Here is a 16,704-nt window from a genome sequence, read left to right on the forward strand (position 1 = left end):
ATTTGGGTCTCCAGCTGTTTTTGGACTACAACTCCCATCATCTCTAGTTAGCAGGACCAATGGGGAGAGACGATGGGAACTGTAGTCCGGGAGCTGCTGGGGACCCAAGTTTGGGAAAGCCTCCTTTAAAGCAACTTTTGCGTTGGGACCTGTCCACATTTGTATTTTCTTGTATTTTGTTTTCCTCATGACCTTTGTGCAGTTTTTAAAAAATTCTTAAAAGGGCAAATTGAAAGCGAAATTGTATGGCAAGTAGCAGAAGAATAAAAGGTTGCATTTGAAAAAAACACAAAGAAAACCTGGGGGGTGGCCTCCTCAAATATTTTATGGGGGGGGGGCAAAGACCCCTAGGTATTTAAGAGTGGCTGTATTCCCTACACCCACACGTCTCAGAATGCTTAGAACATAAAAACACAACATAAAAACATAAAACATCACATGTTAAAATAGCATTAGATGTCAATAAGAAAAAGGCCTGGTTAAAAAGGTGCGGATTTGCCTGGCTCCTAAAGCTATATAATGGTTTTTCCGACCTTTGTATGGATTCTTTGGTGGGAAGTGAGTTTAGAGCTAACAGTGAAGCTCTTTCCACATTCCAGACACTGATAGGGTTTCTCCACTGTATGAACTTTTTGATGGAAAGTTAGAGAGAAGCTATGAGTGAAGCACTTTCCACATTCCACACACTGATAGGTTTTCTCCCCTGTATGAACTTTTTGATGGGAAGTTAGAGAGAAGCTATGAGTGAAGCTCTTTCCACATTCCACACACTGATAGGGCTTCTCCCCTGTATGAATTCTTTGATGGGAAGTGAGAGAGGAGCTCTGACTGAAGCTCTTTCCACATTCCACACACTGATAGGGCTTCTCCCCTGTATGAATTCTGTGATGGGAAGTGAGAGAGGAGCTCTGACTGAAGCTCATTCCACATTCCACACACTGATAGGGTTTCTCCCCTGTATGAACTTTTTGATGGAAAGTTAGAGAGGAGCTATGAGTGAAGCTCTTTCCACATTCCACACACTGATAGGGCTTCTCCCCTGTATGAATTCTTCGATGGGAAGTGAGAGAGGAGCTACATGTGAAGCTCTTTCCACATTCCACACACTGATAGGGCTTCTCCCCTGTATGAATTCTTTGATGGGAAGTGAGAGAGGAGCTCTGACTGAAGCTCTTTCCACATTCCACACACTGATAGGGTTTCTCCCCTGTATGAATTCTGTGATGGTAAGTGAGATCGGACCTCTTCCTGAAGCTCTTTCCACATTCCACACACTGATAGGGTTTCTCCCCTGTATGAATTCTTTGATGGGAAGTGAGACTGTGGCTGCGAGTGAAGCTCTTTCCACATTCCACACACTGATAGGGTTTCTCCCCTGTATGAATTCTTTGATGGGAAGTGAGACTGTGGCTGTGAGTGAAGCTCTTTCCACATTCCACACACTGATAGGGTTTTTCCCCTGTGTGAATTCTTTGATGGGAAGTGAGAGAGGAGCTTTCAGTGAAGCTCTTTCCACATTCCACACACTGATAGGGTTTCTCCCTTGTATGAATTCTTTGATGCTTAGTGAGATCGGAGCTCTGACTGAAGCTCTTTCCACATTCCACACACTGATAGGGTTTCTCCCTTGTATGAATTCTTTGATGCTTAGTGAGATCGGAGCTCTGACTGAAGATCTTTCCACATTCTGCACACTGATAGGTTTTCTCCCCTGTATGAATTCTTTGATGGGAAGTGAGATTGTGGCTGTGAGTGAAGCTCTTTCCACATTCCACACACTGATAGGTTTTCTCCCTTGTATGAATTCTTTGATGCTTAGTGAGATCGGAGCTCTGACTGAAGATCTTTCCACATTCCGCACACTGATAGGTTTTCTCCCCTGTATGAATTCTTTGATGGGAAGTGAGATTGTGGCTGTGAGTGAAGCTCTTTCCACATTCCACACACTGATAGGGTTTCTCCCTTGTATGAATTCTTTGATGCTTAGTGAGACCGGAGCTCTGACTGAAGCTCTTTCCACATTCCACACACTGATAGGGTTTCTCCCCTGTATGAATTCTGTGATGGTAAGTGAGATCGGAGCTCTGACGGAAGCTCTTTCCACATTCCACACACTGATAGGGTTTCTCCTCTGTATGAATTCTTTGATGCTTAGTGAGATTGGAGCTCTGACTGAAGCTCTTTCCACATTCCACACACTGATAGGGTTTCTCCCCTGTATGAATTCTTTGATGGGAAGTGAGATGGGAGCTATTCCTGAAGCTCTTTCCACATTCCACACAATGATAGGGTTTCTCCCCTGTATGAATTCTTTGATGGGAAGTGAGATGGGCACTCTTCCTGAAGCTCTTTCCACATTCCACACACTGATAGGGTTTTTCCCCTGTGTGAATTCTTTGATGGGAAGTAAGATCGGAGCTATCAGTGAAGCTCTTTCCACATTCCACACACTGATAGGGATTCTCCCTTGTATGAATTCTTTGATGATAAGTGAGATCGGAGCTCTGACTGAAGCTCTTTCCACATTCCACACACTGACAGAGTTTCTTTTCAATGAGATTTTGTTGATGGGAAGTGGAATGGGAGCTCTGACTGCAGCTTTCTCCACACTCCAAATTTTTATGTGGCTTCTCCTCTCTGGGGAATTTTTCGTTGTCACCTTTGCTCTCAATTTCCAATTCATCACAATCTGCAATGGAGACAAAAAGGGATTAGAGCCTCAGGAACAAATGGAAAAGAACTGAAGGGAGTTGGGTATGTGTTCATTACCTGTATTTTTTGTCATTAACCAACATATTTATTATGAGATTCTGATGAGTGGTTGAATGTTGCTTTGTTTGATATACAGTAGTGGTCAAAATTGTGGAAGACTTTTGGAAAAAAGTGTACCGTATTTTTCGCCCCATAGGACGCACCGGCCCATAGGACGCACCAAGTTTTTTTGGGGGGAAAATAAAGGAAATAATTTTTATTTTCCCCCAGGCGCTTGTGGGGCCGGCAGTGGGGAGAAGCGCTCTTCTCCCCGCTGCCCGCCTGCAGACCAGGTCCGGGGACAGCTGGAAGACGCGCTCTTCTCCCAGCTGTCCCCGGAGCTTGCGGGGTAGGCAGCGGGGAGAAGCGCTCTTCTCCCCACCGCCCGCGTGCAGACCAGGTCCGGGGACAGCTGGAAGACGCGCTGCGCCTCCCAGCTGTCCCCGGAGCTTGCGGGGCTGGTGGCGGGGAGAAGCGCTCTTCTCCCCGCTGCCCGCCTGCAGACCAGGTCCGGGGACAGCAGGAAGACGTGCTGCGCCTCCCAGCTGTCCCCAGAGCTTGCGGGGCTGGCGGCGGGGAGAAGCACGCGTCTCCCCGCTGTCAGCCTCCAAACCACATCGGGAGACAGCGGGATGGCGGCGTTCCGCCTCCCCGCTGTCCCCGGACCTTGCGGGGCTGGCGCTGCGGCTCTCCTGAAGCCTGGAGAGCGAGAAAGGTTGGTGCGCACCGACCCCTCTCGCTTTCCAGGCTTCAGCGAAAGCCTGCATTCGCCCCATAGGATGCACACACATTTCCCCTTCATTTTTGGAGGGGAAAAAGTGCGTCCTATAGGGCGAAAAATACGGTATTTCAGAGGTTTGCTGGCTCATAACACCACTTCATTTGGAGTAATGTCTTTTTTCCCCCTTAAGAATAAGATTTATTAAAGTTTCACAAGAAAAAAAAACACATTAATAATAATAAAAAAATTAACAATAAAAAGGAAAGATACAAAGTAGAAAAACAAAGAAAAAACAGTTAAAAACAAATCCATCTTTTCCTCACTTCTTTTACGTTTACTTGTTTCCCGGACCTCCTCATACCTCCCCTCTTTTGTATTCCAATTCAATTTGTTAATCCAACAATTTCTTTCCCTCCTTTTTAATCCTAATCCTTAATCTTGATATATTATAACATTAGATTTTTACAAATTAAAAACCAATTTTTCCATATTCTTTTGTACCTATACAGCTAGAAACCACTTAACTTCAATTCAACATCATTCTAACATTCATTTATTTTGCAATATTTCTGTAAATAGTCTTTAAATTTCTTCCAATCTTCTTCCACCGACTCTTCTCCCTGGTCACGGATTCTGCCAGTCATTTCTGCCAATTCCATATAGTCCATTAATTTCATCTGCCATTCCTCCAGTGTGGGTAAATCTTGTGTCTTCCAATGCTTTGCAATGAGTATTCTTGCTGCTGTTGTAGCATACATAAAGAAAGTTCTATCCTTTTTTAACACCGATTGGCCGACTATGCCCAGGAGAAAGGCCTCTGGTTTCTTCAAGAAGGTATATTTAAATACCTTTTTTAGTTCGTTATATATCATCTCCCAGAAAGCCTTAATCTTTGGGCACGTCCACCAAAGGTGAAAAAATGTACCTTCAGTTTCTTTACATTTCCAACATTTATTATCAGGCACATGATAGATTTTTGCAAGCTTGACTGGGGTTATGTACCACCTGTATATCATTTTCATAATATTTTTTCTTAAGGCATTACATGCCGTAAATTTCATACCTGTGGTCCACAACTGTTCCCAGTCAGCAAACATAATATTATGTCCAACATCTTGTGCCCATTTAATCATAGCAGATTTCACCGTTTCATCCTGAGTATTCCATTTCAACAGCAAGTTATACATCTTTGACAAAATTTTAGTTTTAGGTTCTAACAGTTCTGTTTCTAATTTTGATTTTTCCACCTGGAAGCCGATTTTTTTGTCCAAATTGTATGCCTCCATTATCTGGTAATAATGAAGCCAGTCTCGCACTTTGTTTTTTAGTTTTTCAAAACTCTGCTTGCGGGGCAGGCGGCGGGGAGAGGCGCTCTTCTCCGCCGCCCGCCTGCAGACCAGGTCCGGGGACAGTGGGAAGATGCGCTGCGCCTCCCAGCTGTCCCCAGAGCTTGCGGGGCTGGAGGCGGGGAGAAGCACGCGTCTCCCTGCTGTCAGCCTCCAAACCACATCGGGAGACAGCGGGATGGCGGCGTTCCGCCTCCCCGCTGTCCCCGGACCTTGTGGGGCTGGTGCTGGGGCTCTCCTGAAGCCTGGAGAGCGAGAAGGGTTGGTGCGCACCGACCCCTCTCGCTTTCCAGGCTTCAGCGAAAGCCTGCATTCGCCCCATAGGACGCACACACATTTCCCCTTCATTTTTGGAGGGGAAAAAGTGCGTCCTATAGGGCGAAAAATACGGTATTTCAGAGGTTTGCTGGCTCATTACACCACTTCATTTGGAGTAATGTCATAAAATTATATATCAGTGGAAAGATAATTCAATCAAGAATGCAATCGAGATTGCAATCCAACAAAGTTTGTTCAATTACCCGTATTCTATCAAAAGTATAGCCAAATAACCAGAAAAAGAAAGCACAACTTGCTTAGGTTGACTTTTGTCAGTGTGTTATGTGATTGCTATCAAGTTGGTTGGTTTTGTGTGTTCTTTCATTTAGTGAGGGTGTAAAACATAATAAAATTATAGAAATGGCACAAAGAGTTGACTGGTCCCCAGAAAGTGAGTAAGAGTGTACTATTAAGTGAAGAAGGTTACAGTTATGGAGAAATTAGAAGAGAGATTGGGGGAAACTTAACCAAAGTTGGCCTTTCTATATTTTTGAAGAGGTATAAGGAGACTCAGTCACTACAAAATCAGACTTGTTAAGGCAGGGAATGTGTACAAAGGCAAGTGACGATGGACGAGTGGAGAGACTGTGCCTACATGACAGAAGAAAATCATCTGGGTGTATACAAGATGACATGGCACAATGTAATGGGAAGTTGAGTGCAAGGACTGGTCTAAATGTTAGAATTCTAAGGAAAAAGCCTTTGTTATCTCTCAAGCAAAGGTTGAAAAGATTAAACCCATGTTAACTAGACAGCGGAACAATGGGACACTACCTTACTTGACAGGTTGTCTCAAGATATGGCAAAGAGAAATTTCCAAATTCCTGTGGGAAGGGAAGAAACCTAGGATTAAACACCTGATCTTAATAGACTTAAAAGAGAGAGGAGGCTTTTCCCTACCCGACCTAAAACTTTACTACGAGGCAGCCTGTTTCACCTGGCTAAAAGGATTGGTGCACGTTGCAGGATCCGGACCTCCTGGACCTGGAAGGTTTTGACAATCGTTGGGGATGGCACGCCTACCTGATATATGGAAAAGCGAAAATTCATAAAAATTTTACCAACCATATAATAAGAAAGTCACTCTTTGCTGTATGGGAAAAATATAAAGACCTGATGGAGCCTAAAGTCCCGTGGTAGACTTCTCCAATAGAAGCCATAGCAGTAAAACGGAAAAATACTCAGGAAAGCTGGCCAACATATAGAATACTTCTAAAAAATGAAGATAACCAAATAAAATTTAAAAACTTTGAGGAAATAAGAGAACACATTTCAGACTGGTTCCAATATCATCAGTTATTTGAAAAATGTAAATCTGACAAACAAAAGGGGTTCTCAACAGAAATGTCCCGATTCGAATCTGATCTTGTAAATTCTAAAAGAAAAACTCTTTCCAAAACTTATCGACTCCTCCTTGCCTGGACAGTCAAGGAGGAGGAGGTAACAGTGGCAATGGTGAGGTGGTCCCAGGATTTTGGCCATTCAATAACCATGGCCCAATGGGAAAATTAATGGAAGATCAATTGGAAATTCACAAACTGTTACACGTTTAGAGAGTACTTTCAAAAAATGCAACATCGATGGTATCTAACACCATGGAAACTTTCAAAAATGTATAAAAATGTGTCAAGTAATTGTTGGAGATGCGGAGACTCAGGAACATTCTACCATATGTGGTGGATATGTAGGAAAATACAGGTATTCTGGGAGAGTATACATGCAGAACTGCAAAAAATGCTAAAGATCTCTTTCAATAAAAAACCAGAGGCCTACCTCCTGGGAATAACAGATTTGGATATTCCACAAAAGAGGAAGGGTATCTTTTTATATGCGACGGCGGCAGCAAGAGTTTTGATCACAGCAAAATGGAAGAGTAATGAAATCCCCTCTATACAAGATTGGATCCAAAAGCTGACAGAATATGCCGAATTAGATGGTTTATCAGAAAAAATAAAGAATAAATCAAAACAGGAATTTGTTTCAAAATGGGAGGTTTTCAAAGAATATCTGAAAAATAAATATAGTAGTTTAAATTCTGTCGCAGCATTTGAGGAACTTCAGTAATAGTTGCAAGGTAGATATAAGAAATTAGATTTATTAAATAAAAAAATCCTTCCAGTAGCACCTTTAAGACCAACTAAGTTAGTTCTTGGTATGAGCTTTCGTGTGCAAGCACACTTCTTCAGATACACTGAAACAGAAGTTGCCAGATCCTTCTATATAGTGAGAAGGTGGGGAGGGGTATTACTCAGAAGGGTGGTGGGAATGGGAGATTGGCAGATAGCTGAGATGAGCCTGCTGACGACTCTTAACGACTGTAATAGGTCTTACAGGAAAAGGCAAGGGGTGAGAAGGTGAGAAATGGCTTAGTCATGTATAATGGGATAAGAATCCAATGTCTTTGTTCAAACCAGGTCTCTCCATGGTTTTAAGTTTGGTAATGAGTTGCAATTCAGCAGCTTCTCTTTCCAGTCTATTTCTGAAATTCCTTTGTAGTAAAACAGCTACTTTGAGATCTTGTATAGAATGTCCTGGGAGATTGAAGTGTTCTCCTACTGGTTTCTCTGTTTGTCACATTATTATTATTATTTTATTTTATTTTATTTTTTCTTGTTGTATAAATAAAAAACTTTATTTTTTTTAAAAAGGACACTACCTTGCTTGGTAGTGATGGCATGAAATATGCGAGTTTCTTTAATCGGAGAAGAGAAGAGGAGAAGAATCAGAGAAGATTTACATCCTACTTGCATTACACCGACTGTGAAACACCCAGACAGTGTGATGATCTGGGGTTGTATGGCAGCAAAAGGTGTGGGCAGAATTGGCGTCATTAATGGGAATATAAATGCGGGAAAATGCATAAACGAAATACATGAGCCCAAACTGAAGTGTTCCGCAGGTGATCTTTTCCCAGATACCAAAGCATTTATATATTTTCAGCAGGATTAAGCTCTATGTCATGTTGCTGCTGTGTGCAAAAGGTACATTCAAGATAATGATATTTCACTGCTGGAATGGCCTGGGAATAATAATAATAATAATAATAATAATAATTTTTATTTATATCCCGCCCTCCCCAGCCGAAGCCAGGCTCAGGGCTGCCAACAACAATAAAACAGTACAACAGTACAACACAACACTCTAAAATCATTCATTATAAAATTAATTCAAATCAAACCAATGGCAACCATTGGGCCAGAGCTCCGCGAAGATTGCCGAAGGAGGGAGTCAGGCTGCGCCCTGGCCAAAGGCTTGGTGGAACAGCTCTGTCTTGCAGGCCCTGCGGAAAGATGTCAAGTCCTGCAGGGCCCTAGTCTCTTGTGACAGAGTGTTCCACCAGATCGAAGCCACAGCCGAAAAAGCCCTGGCTCTAGTTGAAGCCAGCCTAACCTCTCTGTGGCCTGGGACCTTCAAGATGTTTTTATTTGAAGACCGTAAGTTTCTCTGTGGGACATACCAGGAGAGGCGGTCCCGTAGGTACGAGGGTCCTAGGCCGTACAGGGCTTTAAAGGTTAAAACCAGCACCTTAAACCTGATCCTGTACTCCACCGGGAGCCAGTGCAGCTGGTATAGCACCGGGTGAATGTAATCTCACAGCGAGGACCCCGTAAGGAGTCTCGCTGCAGCATTCTGCACCCGCTGGAGTTTCTGGGTCAGTCTCAAGGGCAGCCCCACGTAGAGCGAGTTACAATAATCCAGTCTGGAGGTGACCGTCGCATGGATCACAGTGGCTAGGTCAGGGCGAGAGAGGTAAGGAGCCAGACTTCCGGAGGCGGCGCCAGCGGTTAATGGCGGATTTCCTCGTTCGGAGGAAATCTTGCCACGAAACTAAGGGTCTAATCCCGCTTCGGCGTAGCGGGGGACCCTCAAAAATCACAGGCGGAGGAAGCCTGTGAGCCTGGGACCCAGCGGGCACATTTGGCGCCCCCCCAACCCGGTAAAAAGCCCGGCAACGGGCTCGGAATCGGAGCGGGGGAGAGCACTGTGCTGTGGGCTGTCTGCTCGTTCGTGGTGTGAAGCCGCAAGCTGTTGACCGGAGAGCGCTGCCTTTTTTCCTTGAAATTCGGACTTGAAAATCAACGATCCGTGAGTAGGATATAACTTAATTGGAACTGTACAAATTGGAATTTGGCCGAAAACGGAAAGAGGTATAAAAGGAAGTCTGCCTCTTTCCTTGTAGATAAAATAAAGCATTGAACTTGAAAGCGGAAGCATTGGAAAAGCACGCATAGTGGACTTGAATCCAACCATCTAACCTGGACTTTTCCCTCCTTAAACTGAGGGAAAAGGGGGGAGAATTGTGGATGTGATTTCTTCATAAAGAAGTGGAATAAAAGGGATTAAACCATCACTCAAATCCCTGGGAAAGGATCTCCAGAGGTAACTTAGGAAAGTAAGAGAGGTACTGTCTTGCAATATATTTTGACAGCTAGTCCTGCACAGGAAACAAAAGTCTGGACATATTATGTGAATATATATCTCCTGGTCCTAAGTTAATATTTTGTATAGACTGTTTTCTTCCTGAATAAACTGGAGGGGCTTAAAAAAGAAACTAAAGTATCCAAGAACTTTTATGACTGTTACAGTGTCCCCCTAGTGGAATTTGGAATTGTTACAACCTGTTATAATTGAAACTGTAGCTGGCTTGAGGAATTCCCACACTGATTTGTTGGAAATTTCCACTGTTTGATTTTAACTACGTGACTGACCTTGAGTATTATCTAAAGGAATGGCAGATGGTAAAGAGAAAGCGGATGCATCGACTACAAGGTCGGGAAGGACTATTCGCACAGAAGAAGGATTACAAAGGAGATCTTCGGCCTCAGGCCCTTCTGGAACCTCAACAACAGCCTCATCGGCACAACCAAAAGTAAAAGGTACGACAAGTGATGATGTCTTTGCTCAAGTTTTGGCCAAGGTCAATGAATCTTTAAACAGAATAAGCCAACAAGTAGCAGAGGCATGTGACAAGATTGATCAAAATACAATAAGTATCAATCAAAATACAACAAGTACTAATCAGAATACTGCAAGTATAAATAATTTGGGCCAGAAAGTAAATACTAACACAGAGACTATTCAGAAATTATTAGAGGAATCGGCCTCAATACGCCAGATTGCTGAGGAGGCTAAAGAAATTGCTACAACTTCTGCTACAGAGGTTAAAGAGGTTCAAGAGGAATTACCAACACTGCACAAACAACTGGAAGATCATAAATTGACCCTGTCTATGTTAGATTTGAAGGAAAAGCAAGTGAACTTACGGGTCAGATCGGTACCTGAGGTGGAAAAGGACAACCTAGCTGAATTTCTCACGCAGGAATTTTTGGACTTTTGGGATCCAGAATTGGCAAAAGATAGTTTCAAAATAGTAAATGCTTTCAGACTTGGGAGAAGAGGAGAGAAGAAGGTGAGAGACTGTTTGATTACTTTTTGAACAAAAGAAGAGAGGGATAAGATTTTGGGTCTACATTTCAAGAAGACACTGGAAATCCATCGGACAAGGGTGGAAATATTTAAAGACATTCCAAAATACCTTCTGGATCTCAGATCAAAATATAAAGACTTGGTTACCCTGCTGAGAAGGAACAGTATCAACTTTAGGTGGGAACTTCCTCAAGGCCTGTCTTTTAGTTACAAAGGAAAGAAGAGGAAAATAAGATCGGAAGACGACAAAGACAAATTTTGTAGAGACCACGGAGAAGACTTACAAAAAGAACTATTTCCGGAACCAAAAGACCGTTCGAAAGAAGGGATACCACCGACGGATGAGGAACAGGCACTGGGTGCAGTAGGAGGAGAACTAAAACAATAACATCATGGCCCTGCAACTTTTAACATGGAACTGTCGGGGTTTGAATTCCCCTCAGAAAAGGAAGTCAGTATTTCATATATTAAAAAAGGAACAATTGGACCTAATTTGTCTACAAGAAACACATATAACAAGATTACACAGGAAATTGTTGATAAATAAAAGACTTGGTCAGGAATTTATTTCGTCGGACAAAGTTAAAAAGAGAGGGGTTGTGATTTATGCAAAAGACAATTTATCACCGAAATTTGTTTTTAAAGATGACCAAGGAAGATTTGTGGCAATTGAAATTCAAACACAAGGAGAAAAATTTTTGTTTGTAGGAGTTTACGCACCAAATGATGGGAAATCTGATTTTTTAAAAAAGTTGCATGAGACCCTGATGGACCATATGGACTATAACACTATTCTGATGGGAGATATGAATGGAGTGGTATCTACTTATATGGACAAGGCACAAAGACAGGTAGTCACCAAGGATGGTAGACTACCGAAAACTTTTTTTGATATGACAGACAACTTGGATCTAGTGGACATTTGGAGAGTTAGAAACCCCTTGGCTAAAGAGGGAACTTTCTTTTCTGAAGCCAAAATGACATGGACAAGAATTGACCAAATTTGGATAACTAGAGGAATGGCACCAAAGACAAGAAAGGTGGAAATCTGCCCGAAAATTTGTTCCGACCATAACGCTGTTAAGATGGAAATAAGATTAACACCAACTGGCTCCTTCAGATGGAAGATGAATGACATCCTATTTAGAGATGAAGAATTTCTTAAGAAGGCCCAAAAAACTCTGAGAGACTACTTCGAGATAAACCTCAGTACCAACGTGGAGAAAAGAGTAATCTGGGACGCAAGTAAAGCGGTTATGAGAGGGTTCTTAATACAACAGAATGCGATAAAGAAAAGAACTCAAAATGAGAAGAAGGATAAAATTATGAACAAAATAAATGAATGTGAAAAAAGACTGAGAGTAAATCCCAAATCTCAAGAGATTTTGAGAAAGTTAAAGCTATATCAAGTACAATATATGAAAATGATGAATCAGGAAATAGAATGGAAAATTAAACAAATGAGACAAAAGACTTTTGAGTCAGCCAATAAATGTGGCAAATTGTTGGCATGGCAAATGAAAAAGAGACAAAGATTAAATACGATTACGAATTTAGAAGTGGAAGGAAGAAATATACAGAACCCAGCAGAGATCAGAAGTTGTTTCCAGAGGTACTTTAAACGATTATATACTCAAGGGCCATTGAAAGAAACAGATTTAGACCAATTTTTGAAGACAAATGGATTACAAAAAATATCTCAAGAAAATAGACTAATTTTGAATGACAGAATAACTGAACAGGAAATAGAAGGTGCCATTCAAAACATGCAACTGGGTAAATCTCCAGGACCAGATGGCTTGACCTCTAGATACTACAGATCTTTAAAAGAATGGTTAATTCAACCATTGAAAGAGGTCTGCAATGAAATAATGGAGGGGAAGAGAGCACCAGAGTCGTGGAAAGAAGCATATATTACACTTGTACCAAAAACAGAGACTGAAAAGACACAACTTAAGAACTACCGCCCTATATCATTACTAAATGTGGATTACAAAATTTTTGCAGATATTTTGGCGAAGAGATTTAAAAAAGTGTTGATGGAAGAGATTCACAAAGACCAAGCGGGCTTTCTCCCAGGAAGACATTTGTCTGACAATTTGAGGAATATAATTGATATCTTGGAAAAATTAGAAGTGAATATAAACACTAAAGCAGTGTTGATATTTGTAGACGCGGAGAAAGCCTTTGACAACATTTCTTGGAATTTTATGAAGAAGAATCTACAGGGTATGGGGGTAGGCCAAGGTTTTGAGAATGGTATAAGTGCAATTTATTCAGAACAAAAGGCTAAACTAATTGTAAATAATGTTGTGACGGAAGAACTTAAAATTGAAAAAGGGACACGACAAGGTTGCCCAATTTCCCCACTTCTTTTTATTTCGGTCCTGGAGGTTTTGCTGAATATGATTAGAAGGGACCAGTCGGTCAAAGGTATACAGGTCGGAACTAAACAGTACAAACTGAGAGCATTTGCAGATGATTTAGTATTGACGTTACAGGAGCCAGAATCTAGTACTAAAAGGGTTTTAGAACTGATTCAAGAATTTGGTCAAGTGGTAGGATTTAAATTGAATAAGTTAAAAACCAAGGTTTTAGAGAAAAATTTAACACCAATTGAAAGAGAGAGGTTTCAGAATGAGACAGGTTTAACAGTGGTTAAGAAAGTTAAATATTTGGGGATTAACATGACAGCAAAAAATGGGAACTTATTTAAAGATAACTATGAAAAATGCTGGTCTGAAGTGAAAAAAGACTTAGAAATTTGGTCAAATTTGAAGCTTTCACTGCTGGGCCATATTGCTGCGATAAAAATGAATGTATTGCCTAGAATGTTGTTTTTGTTCCAAACTTTGCAGATTGTGGACAAAATGGATTGTTTCAAGAGGTGGCAGAAAGATATTTCTAAATTTGTCTGGCAGGGCAAGAAGCCTAGAATAAAATTTAAAATACTAACAGATGCAAAGGAAAGAGGTGGATTTGCCCTGCCAGACCTCAAACTTTATTATGAATCAGCAGCCTTTTGCTGGTTGAAAGAACGGCTACTTCTTGAAAACACTGACATTTTGGACTTGGAAGGTTTCAATAATGTATTTGGATGGCATGCATATCTATGGTATGATAAGGTCAAAGCACATAAAGCATTTAGAAACCACACTGTCAGGAAAGCGCTATTTAATGTTTGGTTAAGATATAAGGACTTGTTAGAAAATAAAACCCCAAGGTGGCTGTCACCAATGGAAGCGAAAGCCTTGAAAAAGGTCAATATGGAGGTCAAATGGCCGAAATATTGGGAAATTTTGGAACAAGACGGAGATAGACTGAAATTGCAGAGTTTTGAAAAACTAAAAAACAAAGTGCGAGACTGGCTTCATTATTATCAGATAATGGAGGTATTTAAATTGGACAGGAAAATTGGCTTCCAGGTGGAAAGATCCAAATTAGAAAGAGAATTGTTAGAACCCAAAACTAAGAATTTGTCAAGAATGTATAACTTGCTGCTGAAATGGAATACTCAGGATGAAACGGTAAAATCGGCTATGATTAAATGGGCACAAGATGTTGGACATAACATTATGTTTGCTGACTGGGAACAGTTATGGACCACAGGTATGAAATTTACGGCATGTAATGTCTTAAGAGAGAATATTATGAAAATGATATACAGGTGGTACATAACCCCAGTCAAGCTTGCAAAAATCTATCACTTGCCCGATAACAAATATTGGAAATGTAAAGAAACTGAAGGTACATTTTTTCACCTTTGGTGGACGTGCCCAAAGATTAAGGCTTTCTGGGAAATGATATATAATGAATTAAAAAAGGTATTTAAGTATACCTTCCCTAAGAAACCAGAGGCCTTCCTCTTGGGCATAGTCGGCCAAATGGTGGTAAAGAAGGATAGAACTTTCTTTATGTATGCAACAACAGCAGCAAGAATACTCATCGTAAAGTATTGGAAGACACAAGAACTTCCCACGCTGGGGAAATGGCAGATGAAACTTATGGACTATATGGAATTGGCGGAAATCGTATTGCCAAGAATGCTGTTTTTGTTTCAGACCCTACAGATTGTGGACAGAGTGGAATGTTTTACAAAGTGGCAGAGAGATATTTCCAAATTTGTCTGGCAGGGCAAAAAGCCCCGAATAAAATTTAAAATCTTAACGGATGCAAAGGAAAGAGGGGGGTTTGCCCTGCCGGACTTAAGGTTATACTACGAAGCTGCGGCTTTCTGCTGGATGAAAGATTGGTTACTTCTAGAGAACACTGACGTCCTGGATCTGGAAGGGTTTAATAATGCCTTTGGATGGCATGCATACTTGTGGTACGACAAGGTAAAAATTCATAAGGCTTTCAAGAGCCATATTGTCAGGAAGGCCGTGTTTAATGTCTGGGTAAAATACAATGATTTATTAGAAAATAAGACCCCAAGGTGGCTGTCACCTATGGAAGCCAAGGCCCCGAAAAGACTCAACATGGAGGCCAATTGGCCGAAATATTGGGAAATACTAGAGAAGGAAGAAGTCGCTTGGAGATTGCAGAGTTTTGAGAAATTAAAGGAGAAAGTGCAAAATTGGTTACACTACGCTCAGATTAGAGAGGTCTTTAAGCTAGACAAGAAAATAGGTTTCCAGGTGGAAAAATCGAAATTAGAAACTGAACTGTTAGAACCAAAAACTAAGGTACTCTCAAAAATGTATAACTTGCTGTTGAAATGGAATACGCAGGATGAAACTGTCAAATCAGCTATGATAAAATGGGCACAGGATATTGGGTATAACATTATGTTTGACGACTGGGAAAAGTTATGGACCACCGGTGTGAGGTTCACGGCATGTAATGCCTTGAAAGAAAATATTATGAAAATGATATACAGGTGGTACATGACCCCAGTCAAGCTAGCAAAAATATATCATTTGCCTGACAATAAATGTTGGAAATGTAAGGAAACTGAAGGAACATTCTTTCACCTCTGGTGGACGTGCCCAAGGATCAAGGCCTTCTGGGAAATGATTTACAATGAGTTAAAAAAGGTACTTAAGTATACCTTCCTTAAGAAACCAGAGGCCTTCCTTCTGGGCATTGTGGGCCAAGGGGTGTTAAAGAAAGATAAAACTTTTTTTATGTATGCAACAACAGCAGCAAGAATACTCATCGCAAAGTATTGGAAGACCCAAGATTTACCCACACTGGAAGAATGGCAGATGCAACTGATAGAATACATGGAGTTGGCTGAAATGACCGGCAGTATTCGAGACCTGGGAGAAGAGATGGTGGAAGAGGACTGGAAAAAATTTAAGGACTATCTACAAAAACATTATAAGTTGTATGAATGCTAGGAGAATGCACGATTGAAAGAAACATGGCAGCAGTAATCTTATTGTAAGACATATGAAAATAAATGAAAAGGACGTAATTTGAAGTAACACTATTGGAGATTTATATAACAAGAATGGAAGTAAGGTAATAAATTGCTGCATGTAACGATAAGATTGAGAACGCAGGGAAGGGAGATGTGAGGAAGTCTGAAGAATATGAAACTATGACTTGTGAACAACATTTACTTTAATCTGTATCTTTTTTCTTCTTTTTTATCTTTTCTTTACTTTAACTTTATTCTATATTATTGTATGTTATATGGTGATGGTAACTTATATGTTTGGTGTTTCTTAAAAAAAATTGCAATAAATATCTTATATAAAAAAATATATATATATATGGAATTGGCGGAAATGACTGGTAGAATCCATGACCAGGGAGAAGAGTCGATGGAGGAAGATTGGAAGAAATTCAAAGACTATCTTCAGAAACACTGCAAAATTAAGGAATGTTAGAGTGATGTTGGATTGAAAATAAGTGGTTTCCAGCTGGACAGGTTAAAGTTAATGATAGACTAAGATTAAAGATTAAGATTAAAGATGTTTAAAAAAATGGAAATTTGATATTAAGAGGGAAAATTTTAACGGTATATGATATTAAGACCAAGGATTAGGTTTAAAGAAGTTGAAGTTATATATTTTAATATTTTATCAAACTAAAGATTGGGATTAAAAAAGTGGAAAAGAAACTGCTGGACAAATAACTGGGACTGGAATACAAAAGAGGGAGGTATGAGGAAGTCTAGAAAATAAGTAACTT

General features: G+C 40.8%; 1 protein-coding gene across 5 annotated transcripts in view; it reads right to left on the bottom strand.

The window, feature by feature from the left end:
- Window positions 1-291: 291 nt before the first annotated feature.
- Window positions 292-16,704, bottom strand: part of LOC308475067 (uncharacterized protein) — a 29,276-nt gene continuing 12,863 nt past the window's right edge. For all 5 annotated transcript variants that reach the window (XM_081001864.1, XM_081001861.1, XM_081001862.1 and 2 more), the window contains one exon: window positions 292-2,689. In XM_081001864.1, the coding sequence (XP_080857990.1) occupies window positions 513-2,689 (2,177 nt within the window). In that variant the 3' untranslated portion in view covers window positions 292-512. The remainder of the gene's footprint in view (window positions 2,690-16,704) is intronic.

This window comes from Podarcis pityusensis (assembly GCF_964106645.2).
Source record: "Podarcis pityusensis genome assembly, chromosome: 4".
In the NCBI taxonomy this organism is placed as follows: domain Eukaryota; kingdom Metazoa; phylum Chordata; class Lepidosauria; order Squamata; family Lacertidae; genus Podarcis; species Podarcis pityusensis.